Source organism: Dermacentor silvarum, chromosome 4 (genome assembly GCF_013339745.2).
Source record: "Dermacentor silvarum isolate Dsil-2018 chromosome 4, BIME_Dsil_1.4, whole genome shotgun sequence".
NCBI lineage: Eukaryota > Metazoa > Arthropoda > Arachnida > Ixodida > Ixodidae > Dermacentor > Dermacentor silvarum.
In genome coordinates this window covers 45,024,729-45,037,900 of record NC_051157.2, presented here as the reverse complement: position 1 = coordinate 45,037,900, position 13,172 = coordinate 45,024,729, and the positions used below count along the sequence as shown (strand labels likewise).

General features: G+C 43.9%; 1 protein-coding gene across 1 annotated transcript in view; it reads left to right on the top strand.

Annotated features, from left to right (window-relative positions):
- Positions 1-1,693: 1,693 nt before the first annotated feature.
- The window catches only part of LOC119449928 (zinc finger protein 808-like), a 45,516-nt gene continuing 34,037 nt past the window's right edge, over positions 1,694-13,172 (top strand). Inside the window, exons 1-5 of the mRNA XM_037713221.2 lie at positions 1,694-1,822; positions 3,181-3,398; positions 5,098-5,250; positions 10,101-10,350; positions 12,555-12,708. Coding sequence (XP_037569149.1) covers positions 3,209-3,398; positions 5,098-5,250; positions 10,101-10,350; positions 12,555-12,708 — 747 coding nt within the window. The 5' untranslated portion in view covers positions 1,694-1,822; positions 3,181-3,208. The remainder of the gene's footprint in view (positions 1,823-3,180; positions 3,399-5,097; positions 5,251-10,100; positions 10,351-12,554; positions 12,709-13,172) is intronic.

Genomic DNA, 13,172 nt, shown 5'->3' with positions numbered 1-13,172 from the left:
CGTGCATGCCCTCGCCCCCACGTTAAAAATATTTAAAGAAGTGAAAGCGCGCGCTATCATCGTCCAATCGGAGATACAGGAGAGAAAGAAGCGGCTTTGATCAAAGGATACAGGCGGTACTTTTCATTTAAAGGGACTTTAATCTAAGGGGGTGCGTGATCGCGCACGTCACGTAAAAGCCATACAGCTCACTAAAGGTGTGGCTTAGCGCATGCGGCATTGGGCACGTGACGGCGCAGACAACGGGGAGGAGGTGGCGGCATGTCATAAATGTGCAAAATGAGCGCGTTCATGACGTTCCGAGGTCTACAAGCGGTTTAATGCTTTCTCATTCCCACACGCAAGCATTCTTAGGTGTCTCTGCCGAATTATTTTCTTTATTTTTGTTGCGATCGCAATTATATGGACACTCCAGGTGCACTTCCTTCGTCGTCGCTGTGATGTTCCGTATAAAGTCCAAGTGCGATAACATCGTCGCCGCGCGTCGTATGCTGTATGGACGAGTGAAAGCGTGCAAGGGTGAGCCGAGGGGGGTTTGACAGCTTGCCTTCGTTCGCAATACCATCTAAACAGCACTAATTTCAATTTCTTCACGGGAAATTGACAAAAAAGCGCTCTTTGCGCAAGTTTGCGAGTGTGCAGTCTATTGCGCGTCTTACATCTTAGTTGCAGTTAGAGTGTACTAGTTAGTTGCAGTACTCAAAGGCGCAAGGAAAGAAAAGGGGTTAAAAAAAGTTGTCGCAGTTTCACCTGAAAGGTGAAGCATCAATTGCGATAGCAAATTTGTAGAGAGATATACGGAGTAATGATATTAGCTTTATCAGCTGTATAAACTTGGACATGCAGCAGCACCGGCAACGCGCCGAACTGTTGTCGACGCCGTCGGCATTTTGCCCGCGTTCGCTCAAAATGCGTGCGGCGTTGGTGACTGTTGCCGGAGCCTCTGATATAAATAGGCACTTGGTGCCGCAGCTAAACGTCGCCTCCCTTCCCTCCCCCTTCCCCCCCTCCCCCACGGCCTCTCGCGCATCGGAAGAAGGCGCGTTTGCTCTACATATATGGTGATTGTAAAGGAGGAAAGAGACGCCTACTTCTGCAGCCCTTAAGGAAGCACGGCGCAGAACGCGCGTTTGTTCTCCGCCGTGCGTTCACTCCCCGTGAAAGAGCGCGTCCCTCGCGCCCTTTCACTCGCACATACGGAGAAAATGAGTACAACGCGACCATAAAAAAAAACACAAAATGGTTTGAGGTGGGGCGTAAAAAAAGGGGGGGGGAGTAACTGCCTCATTGGTGGTGCAATCCCCGAACCCCCCCGTCGGTGCGCCACTGGGCGGTTTTAAACGTAAATTTTGCTACACAGTACGAAACAAGTAGTGCAAACACGAGCTGCGAGCGTTTTCGGGCGGTTATCTACAGATGTGTGAGTTTTTCCGTGTCGCATTTTGTCGGCAGGACGTTTCAGTGAACGTGGTCGCTCTGGAACAATTTTGAAATTGCCGCGTTTTTTTAATCAGTTTGTTTTTTAATAAAGATTAATAAGGAATCCGTTGTTGGACTTAACGCGAAGGATATTTTTGAATACTTTAGGTTTAATATGAGTTAATGATACAGATGAACGATGATTTTCATTTGGCCGGTACTGCTTTGACCCGGTCGACGGTTTACAGAGGTACCGCGAGTTTGGCGCGTAAGTGCTTCACCATCTGGCAGCAATGTACGCTTCATTGTATTTTTTACTGTTTTGTTTCGTTTCTTGCCGTGCAAAGTTTGGAATGAAAGGTGCTGCACTGAATGACGCCAGTGTATCTGCTAGATCTATGAGGTAATTCTGGGCACTTGTTTAGTTAAGACTTGTTCATATTGTTGCCGACATTGTGTTTAGTAGTCAGCATTTGAACAAGTCCACGATCTCGTAGCCAACACCGTTTCCTGATCGTTTCTCTCAGTTGTGAACGTAGTACATCGACTTGTAAAACTCACCTTTACAAGTTCCCATGCTTTGCTGCGCGATTAGAGCAATAAACACAACAAAGGAAGATTAATCTTGGTAAGTTTAATACGAATTATATCTTGCGCTTTATGAAATTACCTTGGCCGTTTTCCGTAAGCGTGGAAAATTAGTGGTGCCGGTTCATGTGTTAGATGGCGCCAAAAACTTAACTGGCAATTTGAAAAGTGACGGGCTAGCGTCCGAATTCGTTCTTGCCTTGGCTTGTCACTGCTAGAAGTGACCTGGCAAATAATTCTCGTGATTCTGTCTACTACAGCCTTCACTTTTAAATTAAAAGAGCAGCAGTGGTGTATTTTGCTTCTCCGGTGAATCAAAAACGAGATCACGTAGTTTTGTCTCAGTTTAAAGTGATTTAGAAACATTCTGAGGCTAAGCTCTCAGCAATGTTACCAGAATTGATGCGTAAATTACGTTCCAACAAAGGCACTCAGCCACCCTTGTCTTTTGTAAAGGATGCTTGCCGCTAAAATATGTTTGTTTAAATATGTTGCTGACGTTTATGATTGCAGTTGAAAATTTCACTACATTCTTGTATAGACATTTTGCTATTTATCACAAGCAGTTATTGCAGTGTACAAGTTTTCAAAGCTACTATTGGTACACTTGAGTGTTGATACCTTACCGAGTTCGTTAAAAAAAAAAAAAAAAGAAAAACCTTAACCGTAGCGCTGGCGGTGATGGGCACTATCAATTGGCAACAGCAGCTGAGAGATTTTAGAAGAGTGGCTATTGAATAAGGGAGAGAGAAAAACATATTTTCAACAACCCCAAGTTGGGGCTATGAAATAAGCCATATGTTACGAAATGCCAGTACTGTGCATCGCAGAATGTGCAGAAATTTTTTGAAATAGCTTTTCATGATGGCATTACACTTAGCAGCAGCACTGGGGCATTTCTGATGGCATCCTGTAACTGTGTAGGTCATGCAGCCCTGCATTGGCAGAACTGTCAGGTGACTTATCATGGGCTGAAGTCAACAACGTTGATTACAGCTTGCATTTATTATGTTTTGCTGAAAATTGTCAGATGACTTCACGTGTTTCATGAGATGTTTATAGTTTTTACATTTTCTGATATTAGCCTGGCCTTGTGAACACTGCATGATTGACCTCTATGCATCATTTGTTTTTCTTGAACACCGCCTTTGTCGTCCATTTTTTGCTTTCCAGTGCTGCTGGCTGACATCTGACACTAGTGATGTCCACTCGGGTCTTCATCAATGTGGACCTGGACCCCTTTTGTGCGGAGCTAGTGTTCCCGAAAGGTATTGAGGTCGGAGGCTTTGTGTCTCTTGTCTTTGGCCGCTTCAGCCAGGAGGCTCCTCAAGGTGCGCAAGACCATGGAGTGCGTCATATCTCTCTCCAGTCTGCCACAAAAGCGAAATCTGGTATGTACAAGTGGTCCTCGTGCTGCAAACGTACCGTGACACAAAGTTGCATGGAGCCAATAGGCAAAATAAAAATAGGAAATAAAGTTCTGCCCTGCTTTGTTGCATTATGTGTTACTCTGTATGTATCAGTATTATCTAGCACAGCATACACTGAAGTACAGGAAGACAGATTGAAAAATGCAGTGCTGTTATGTTATGATTCTCTGTTCATCCATAAAGCTTTAAACATGTTTTGGTGTTGCAAAACTTTCCTCTTCGAAAAAATTAAAATAAATAAAAAAGGAAACAGTCGCAAATACCTTGATGATAGTTAAATTTTTGTAGATAGCTTGAAAAAGTTCACTGTGCACTTTAGCTGTCTAAGCACACCTGTAGAAATTCCCTGGCATCACTCACAGACTCGCATAACATGGAAGCAGAAAAGTGTACCATGGTTAACCTAACCATGGTACACTTTAGGTTAGGTAAGGACAGGATGGGTCGTGTGGAAGCTAAAAAGGCTCACTGCACAAGCACCCACATGCTGTGCAGAGAACTGTTACATCAGCAAGTAGAGCCAAAAACAAAATCAAATCAAATGACTATTTAAACATCATAATCCAGGAAGTACAGATGTTGAGGGGAGATGTGAAGAGTACATGTGTCTTGGTTAGCAAACCAGCAATGAGATTTACAACAGTACGTTGCCACCAAGATGCTGTGGGGGCTTAGCATTTAATAAGCCACACAAATATATGTGCAAACACATTGCTGAAGCATGGAAGTAGACTACGCGCCTTGAAAGTCACGCCGTCATCACCTAGCAGCATGTACCAGGCACATGCAAAGTTGCATGAAGCTGATAGTACAAAAAAAGAAAAAAAAAAACTATGACATATAGGTGAAGGGTAATCTAGCTCTGGGACACCAAGCACACATGCTTGAGGAGATTGCAAATGTATGGCAGCAATTGGCTGATGTATGAAGAGCAAGCACAAGTAGAGTGTACTAGAATGAGGGAGTGGGTCCAGGGGATGCCTCGGCAAGCGCCGAGGGTGAAGCAAAAAATGTTGAAATTGTGGCGGCGCTGCCGTCGCCTTATTCTGAAGCTCCGGCCAATAAACGTTGGCTCCGGCTGTTTTGGCAGCGCCCATTGGCTGAGGCGAGCTCACGGGCTGAGTAGCTGTCTGCTCAAGAGGAGCAGACAGCTACTGAGCTGTCTGCACCGTCGTTGTTGTGTCGTTTGCATTCTTTCTGCCACTCTTTTTCCATTTTATTTACAATAGATCGGTGGGGAATAATATCAGTGTTGGCGCCATTGGGTATCTAAACTAGATGCAGCAGATTGAAACGCCTATCAAAGGTCCATGCAATGCAACTGCGGTCCGGCCGGTGTGCGGGGTCGCTCATTCAGGAAAAAGCGACGGTGGCGCCACCAACTTTTCAATAAATGAAGCCTCAGCGGGGAGCCTGCGTGGGACCCACTCCCCCAATCTAGTACATTCTAGTACAAGTGTGCACATCTGTGCATGTGCCATGAGAAGAGAAATGAGCAGCAATGATTGCTGGCCATATACAGGTTCCTTTAAAGGTGCGTTGGCTGCTCAATTGTTGCCCGTTTCTTACTACAAGCAGACAAATGAAATGCAGTCATTCAGTGTAATAGGAGCAGGAATTTGCAACAAATCTGAGCATCTGGCTTGTTGTATCTTCACAGGAAAAGAACTACCTCTGAAGAAAAAAGTGTTCATCAGTGTGCCTTATGGAGAGCGAAACCCTCTCTGCACGCTACGAGATGCTCCGCTGCCTGAAGACCTTGAGGATATTCCTGATCCATCCGATGAAGAAGCTGTGGATGATGTAATCTTAGGTAATGATTGGATGCTTGAAGTCATATGTTATGTCCAGTGTTGACTCGGAGGCCATATCGTATGATATAGTTCTTCTGCTTCATGCTTTGTTTTTTCATAGTTGCAATTTTCTTGTTTATTTTGTAGCCATGGAACTTCTGTGTACTTTTGTGAGTGTTGTGGGAAGGAAGATATAGTCAAAATCCTTTAGTATGTTTCTTGTGGCTGTGGAGCTTTTCTGTCACATTGTGGAAGATGTTGGCACACTGCCCATAGCGGATGCAAGGGCACGTCAAACGATATCAAGGAATGCGGGAGAGATCACAGGCAGAGAAAGGTTGAAAAGCAGGTAAAAGATGCATTAACGGGCTCCCAAACCAACCTGGATATATTTAACACATTTTAAATAAACACGTATATTGTCTAAAGAATGCTGTGAGGATCATCTTTAACAAACGTGGAAGCGCTACACATCTGGGATCACTTCATTCAAAAAACAATTTCGGGCTCCTCCTTGTGCTTTTCTGGTCCGTTTCTCATATGCCGTGAAGCCAGCAGGGTCATGCGTGTGACATCACCAGGGTAAAAGCTATCGATTCGTAAACTGATGAGGGATGAGCACACCATCGTGACGAGAGCCGGCTGCGTGTTTTGAAAAGGGAGAGTGCTTGCCCATTGTGCGCCCACTGGTCCTCTGTGAAGCTCCTATGGAAGGCGATCTGAATCTGACAATAGAACATTCCCTTTTTCTTTTTTTTTTTTCTGTTTGGCTGGCACGACTCGTAGCTTTCACAGTACTGTGCGTGGTTGGTGAGATGGACTGTAGAGAAGTACTTGGCGAGGAGAGAGAGGTAGAATAGTGAAGGCAAGCCAGAAACCTTGGAAACCATGTAGTCATTCATCAGGGTCTTGTAACTTTGCTATTACAGCATCTTTTCGAAGAACTCTTGCGGCTGTATGTTTGTTGTAGACTGGCACACAGCTGCCACTATATAGGAAGTTTAAGCACACCAAAAGATTGGTTGTTGCTTCACAATACGTACGATCATACATTAGTTTAAGAAGACCACTGGCCGTCTTTAAAGCTCTCTCCACTGTAAATCTATGGTTGAATGAAGGAAAAAAGCGACGATAAAGAAATATATTAGGCTAAGCTAAGTTGGTAGGTTACACTTGGAGACCACTCATTAAAGTAGTGTTGCTATGAGCTGATCCTTGCAAAGCCAGAAAAAAAAATGCAAGAACAGGCGGCGACACCATCTGTTCAGAACTAGTAATTCATACCTGCCAACTCTCCCGACCTTTTCATAGTTTACGAATTTGGGCTCGTGTAGCAATTTTAAGAATGCTGCGTCATGTTTTATATCATTTTATATATATCATTGCAGCATCAAAGGTATGCATCATTGTTAATGAAGTGTAGTAGTTCCCACAAAAAGCGTGAGCTCGGGGCCAATCTCTTTTTCTTTTAATGCATTCTATCTCCCCTCCTTCTGTATTATGTCCACAGGATTTTCACAAAGTTTAACGTTTCGAGGTTGGCAGATATGGTAATTGTCAGTATAGACCTTTTCATCGGGCAACAAGGAAAGGGCGTGCGATGAGCCTTTCCTCCTCGCTGGCCTGTGTGAGCCGGCGCGGCGCAGCTTGAATGTGTTGCCGGTCGCGCGCTGCGGAACGATTTGGAGGTGTTTTAGCTAGTTCCAAGTGCAATTTACTGAATGTCAATTCTTACGAGGTCGTCGGACAACCACTGTGTAGCCTTTAGGCGCAGCAGTAGCTACGTATCTGGAAATTTCTCTTGGATGTGCAAGAATGCGAGGCGCATCAGCCGCGGTGTGTGTATGTGTTTTGAACTATGTTGGATGTATGGGTTTTCACTCGATGAAGAGTTGCTGTGAAACATTTCCATCAGCCGCCGGCATCGTTCTCATGCATTTTAAGTCTACAAGTCACTATATCTACGTTAGCCTCCTGCAAGAGGCTGAAGTCTTTGCTCAATACAGCGAGCACTGCGGTTGGCAAACCAACATGATACACACAATTCTTTCCTGCTTAGATCAGCATTGCCTTTTTTGCCCTTTAAGGCACAATATATAAAGGGGATCACATAAAGAGAATCCAACAGCTATTTGTAAGTACACAATTTTCGTAACGTGGGTAAACGCGTTGTAAATGACTGAACTTAGGAGACTGAAAAAAAAAAAAAAGCGTTCATATGTCGTCCTTTTGCGGCAGAATAAAACAGAACACGGGATAACGACGCAGTAAGACTCTGCGGACGTGCCACATGCTTAGACCACTTGGACCATACGCCATATAGAACAAACAGATCTATCACACAACATTTCGTACTGACTCGGGCGCTCGCACAGTCTGCAGCTGGTAGTTGGACCACTCGAAAAGTGTGATTCACACTGTACGGTATGCAAAGAAAACAGCATGACTTATTCTCCAGCAGAACGGTACGGGTACCCACGCTGTTAGGATCGTCAAATGTTTCGTAACTATACTCGTTGCAGCTAAACCAGAGCTTGGAATTACAGTGCTGAGAATGCTGCAGTAAGGCAATATTCGTGAAACGAATTTTCAGAAATACCTAACTGATATCCGAGGCTGATTGTAAGCTCAAACAAACGCGCACACCTCGCGCTGGGTGCTCCGTCCGCCCTAACACCAGTAGTTACTTCAGCCGCTTATTCCTTCACTATGCCTCACAGGACCGTTCCCCAGGTAGAAGATGCCATTTCATGCTAAATAGACCGCGCGAGTGCGAAAAAATCCACCAGAAACTGCCGCCGAGCGTATACCACAGCATACAACACGGCCGTTTGCCCAAGCCAGCATGCCAACTGCCCATAGATGGCGCCACTGCCTACGCAATGGCGGCGCCCATGAAAAAACGGTCTATAAAAGGGTAGCATTACTTTTCCAAGCACGCAAGTACTCAACCTGGGAAGCTTGAACTTTCACTTAGGATAGGCGAATATTCGAAGGTTCGAATACAAATAGCTAGTATGTAATATTCAATTCGTATTTGCAAACAAACTATTTGGTATTTTCAAATATTTTGCAACAATAAACCGTTAAGGTCTGACTACTGTTCTTCGTAATGTAAACAAAGTGTCGCAAATTATTGGAAGTGAAACAAGCACAAAAGTTTTCGAAGCATCGCAAGAACAAAATGGATAATACATCCTCTGTTTTTGGTTTTGCGGTGGCAGCCTACATGACAACCTGTGATGTTTGGTTGTAGTCTGTCACTTTGTGTTTTCGACACTCCAGTGGTGGTGGTGGTCATGTAGCAGTCTTATCTTTTACACTACAACCAAAAATATTTTTCTTGGAACAGGCTCCTTTTCATGTCACTACGACACACAAGTCCGTCAATAGCTTTTTGTTGCCTTCTCCACAACTTCTGATCTTTTTGTGACAACCATTTATTTAACGTTTCTGGAAAGCTTGTCATACAGCAGTCATCCATTATTGAAAGACTTGTTTGCAACCAGGCTGCACAGTTGTTGAGATGCTATTCGTGCAGTCTTTAAATGACAATCAGTGATCTTCTGTTTGCAACTAATCCATTGTCCCTGATAGTTACTATCTTTTTTGTGCTAGTCAGTACAGACATGGTACTTAATTATACCCAAATAGGTATTGATTCTGTAAAAGCATACATCTGCATTTGACTATTCAATATTCAATACTTATTATTCGTATTAAAAAAGTTGATACGTATTCACCGACCTCTACTTTGATGGCACAACATCACTGCACATATGTCCGTGAGAATAACATCAACTTCTTGACGTCACACTGACATCATGGGTGCAGTGGCTTCAGCGTAGCAATAAAAGATGCAAGTTCTGTTAATTATTTTCTCTACTAATACTAATTAGCCTTCCACCAAAGAAACACAATCTTTATATAATGCTATGCCATTTAAAGTGGTTTATTGTTTATAGTGCCCACTGTGCTTTCTGATATTCTCGTCCTTACGAAGGCCAAAAAAGTGGCATTAGCTGGTTTGTAAACCACTTCACATATAATTTTAACTCTGATGCATTGCAGTTATTTTATATTACTACCATTTTATACTATTTTATTTTCTCTTGGTTCTGTGATAGGTGTCTTTATTTGCCATCAATTTCCTGGCCACTATTCTTTAACTTTAGCCTGAATCCTGTCATTAGTAATTCTGCACCCTTCTGTGATCGCCATGGTAACAACACATTTTGCAATTGGCAACAGCCATGTACTACGTAGTGTCTTTTGAACCTGTATACTGTCAGGGTGGTCTGCAAAATCCTGAAGTAAAGAAGGATCATAGAGAGGGGGGTGGCATTTGCTTTCAAGGGTTACAATGTTGTTGAAACACTGATATTGGTTTGTGGTGTGACATGTGGCCTTCACAAAACCATTGCAGCATGATGGTTGTGCATGTTGACCAACATGAATATTCTTAATGGTCAACATGAATATTCTTAATGCCTGTTGATTCTTCTTACTTTTTTAGTGCACTCATATTGCTGTGCAGCATTTTTTTTTTTAAGTTACATTCAATCTTCTCATAGAAACAAACTTGTGTGCATGAAATCACAAAAATAAATGCCGTATTGCTTTGTTCATCGTCTTTTTTCTTTTTTGGGGGGAAGGGGGAGGGTGTTTGCTCCATGTTCATCTGTTATCATTGCGTTGTCATTGTATTGTTTCCTGTGTCGCCATTCGACGCTTATACAGGGATTATGGGTCGCGTTAAGCAGTTGATTCCTCTTTTTACCCATAATTTTTTCACGGGATTTAGTGAAAAATGAATTGAATTAAAATATAGTTGATAAATGTCTCCACACATCACTGGATCCACATGCAGGTTCCAACAAAGGTGATGGCAACAGACAGTCCTCGAGGTCTCAAGAGGCTTCCCTCACTATGACTACGGGCTTGCTGTGCCCATCCTGCCAGGGTTGGTTTAGCGATGCTGAGGTGTTGCAGCTGCACAAGGCCTTGAGTCATGCCCGAGTTAACCCCAACAAGCCTGCCAAAACACTGTACGGCTGTAAGGATTGCAAGAAGACCTTCGGCACTAGCGCTGACTGCCTGCTGCACAAGTGGAAACACAGGTTAGCATTGGATTGAGCACTGCATTGCAACTGTTATGTTTCCTTCTGCTGGCGTACGCTTATAGAACAGGTGATCCGCTGATTAAAACCTATGCCACACGCGCAAGTTCACTGGCGTGAAACTTCCAGGGCTCTAACACTGGTGTCACACGGGCATTTCAAGGGCCTTTGAACCGACAGTCTCGACTCGTCGGAGAAGTAGATGCACCGCTACATGGCCAGGCTGTTGAGTCAATTTCTCTATCAAATGACGGAACTTCATGGAACTGCATCAAAATTTCAAAGGCCTTCTAGCTGCAGGTGCGGGCACCTTAGTAAACTGCTTGTTTGCAGTACTGTTCTGTAAACAATGTGGCAGAAGAAAAAGAGTAACAAGTGTTTACTTTGTAAAAATAATTTATTTTCTTGCAGCGAGTGCCAGTCCCCCACCATGATGAAAACACAGCTACCAACAGCCTTACTGTTGCCAGAGTGCTCAAGCAATACCACCTAAATGCTCAATTCACTCAATACTACGAGAGGGCTGAAAAAGCCACCTAGAAGTTCTGCAGATTCTGGTCAGCCACCTTGGTCTGCCCAGGTGGCTGGGCAGACCAAAGCCACCTAGAAGTTCTGCAGATTCTGGTCAGCACAGCCCCTGCGTGGGCTGTGCTGACACATAGCAACGGGCAACAAGATTAGTGGGCTTGCACTAAACGCACGTCTACTAGTTTCCCCCAAGAACTACAGCAGGGCGGTTCGATTGCGGAACAGCACGGAACCAAAGTTGGGGGTGTGATTATTATGAGGGGGAAAACAATCATAATTTTCAGGACTAAAGTTGGGAGTGTGTTTATTATGCGAGTGCGTTTGCAACACGAGTATGTATGGTAATTCTACACAGCTGGGTTACTAGCCAAGTTTTTCTGATAAATGTGCCACTTTTAGTTTGTATTGAGTTCTTATTAAAGGAGCACTAAAGGCAAATACTAAGTCGACGTGGACTGTTCAAATACCATTCCAGAATATACCATTCTTAGTTTATGAGAAAATTGCATCTGAAGAGTCCAAATACCTTTATGGCAACTAAAATCTCCTGCCACGCCAACTGGGGAGTGGTGACGTTGCTATCATTGCCTTTTGCTGCCGTCGGTGAGTAAAACGGCGCTCGACAGACGGCGGTGCGATGCGCCACTGCATAAAGCCCTTGGAATTCCAGGGGCTTTACTGTTGCAGGGCTTTACTGTGCAGTGCAGTACTGCGCGATAACGGAACTACTGAAATGCGAAAGCATGGGTGGCGCAGAGTCGAGCGAAAACGAAACGTTTCGACTGGCCGCGTCGGTGTCAATGGTGTAATGTCAATGAGTTCTTTTTTCTAAAATGAAATAGAAGTGGTCAAGTAGCATTTGCTTTCGTCTTATAATTCAATACAATAATGTTTTATAACTAGTGGTTGAATACTAGTGGCGTAATTTGAATGAGGAGTGCCTTTGTCATCGGGTCATCAGGCAAGTACTTGAATGTCCCGGGGGAGTCTCTAATCGTGTCCCGCATTTACATCAATTTCTCGATTACTAAGGCTCTGATCATGATAATATTGATGCCTTGGCGATACTCGAGCACTAATCCATCACTTTGGCTTGACTTTGTATTTGCCTTTAGTGTCCCTTTAAATATTTTTAATTGTTTGTCCTTGAGTCTTTACAAAAGTCTGAAGTAATAAGGCTAAAGGCAATCAATTTGCTTGACAAAGGCTGTACTATTCATTATGTCAAGTTGATTGTTCCTGTTACTGTTTATATGCTTGTTAAGTTAACATGTCTGTACTTTGATTGCTGCTTATTATTACTAACGTTATTGCATGCACGAACCACCAAGTTATATTTGCTCTAATCCACTTGTCAGTGTTCATATGCTTGTACACATGTCCACATTTTTATTAATGCTTCCCCTCTTTCTTATATTTACCCGTTTTTGTAATTACAGAAGGTCCCCCTACCAGTTTTTTTTTTTCTTTATAAATTTTTGAGCCTCCTCCTGTAATAAGCTTCTACTCTGTATAGGTAACCTCAATGCACTTTTTGTAATCAAATTGACTTGTTTTGAGCTTTCTTGAGATAAGCCATGCCACCTATTTAGACTCATTATGGGACACTCTGCTTGTTCTGAAACACTTATCCAAGCATGGGCAGAATTCATTTGGTCACTCTGGATGGAATGCAGGCCAGAGTCTGAATGGCCGTTCCAGTGCAAGTCCTGCAATCGAGGCTTCATCCGCCAAGCAGCCTTTATACGTCACCAGCAAACCCACACCTTTGAGTGCAAGGAGTGCAACCATACTTGCACTGACCAAAAAGAGCTGCAGGAACATAACTTGGTGAGTTGCTTGGAATTTCCACGAGGAGCTCTTGTAGAAAGTGCAGTATAGACTTCGAATGCTGTTAATAACAACCACGGAGCAAGAAACCTTTAGGAATGGAAACTCCGCTAGTTGCGGCGACCAGAAAAGGTCACAAGCTCGTGGAGCAACCATTTTGGTTGCCATGGCAACCGGCCGCGTGTGTTGCTCCCATTTGGCCACGCACTTGACAAGTTCTACTGAGGGCACTCAAGCGTCCCACCTGTGTCCCACCTGTGTCCCACCTGTGTCCCACCTGCGTCCCATGTTAGGCTAGCAAATTCCGAAGAAGGGCACACTGCGTGTAGCAGCGTTGTTAATATAACGGCCCTCGAACAGACACCGACAAGGACAGTTGCTGTTTGACTTAAGGGCGCATAAATACAACGTTATGACGTGCCCGCTGAAGCGAACGCCCGTGTCGTCTGCTTGTGGTCTGCTTT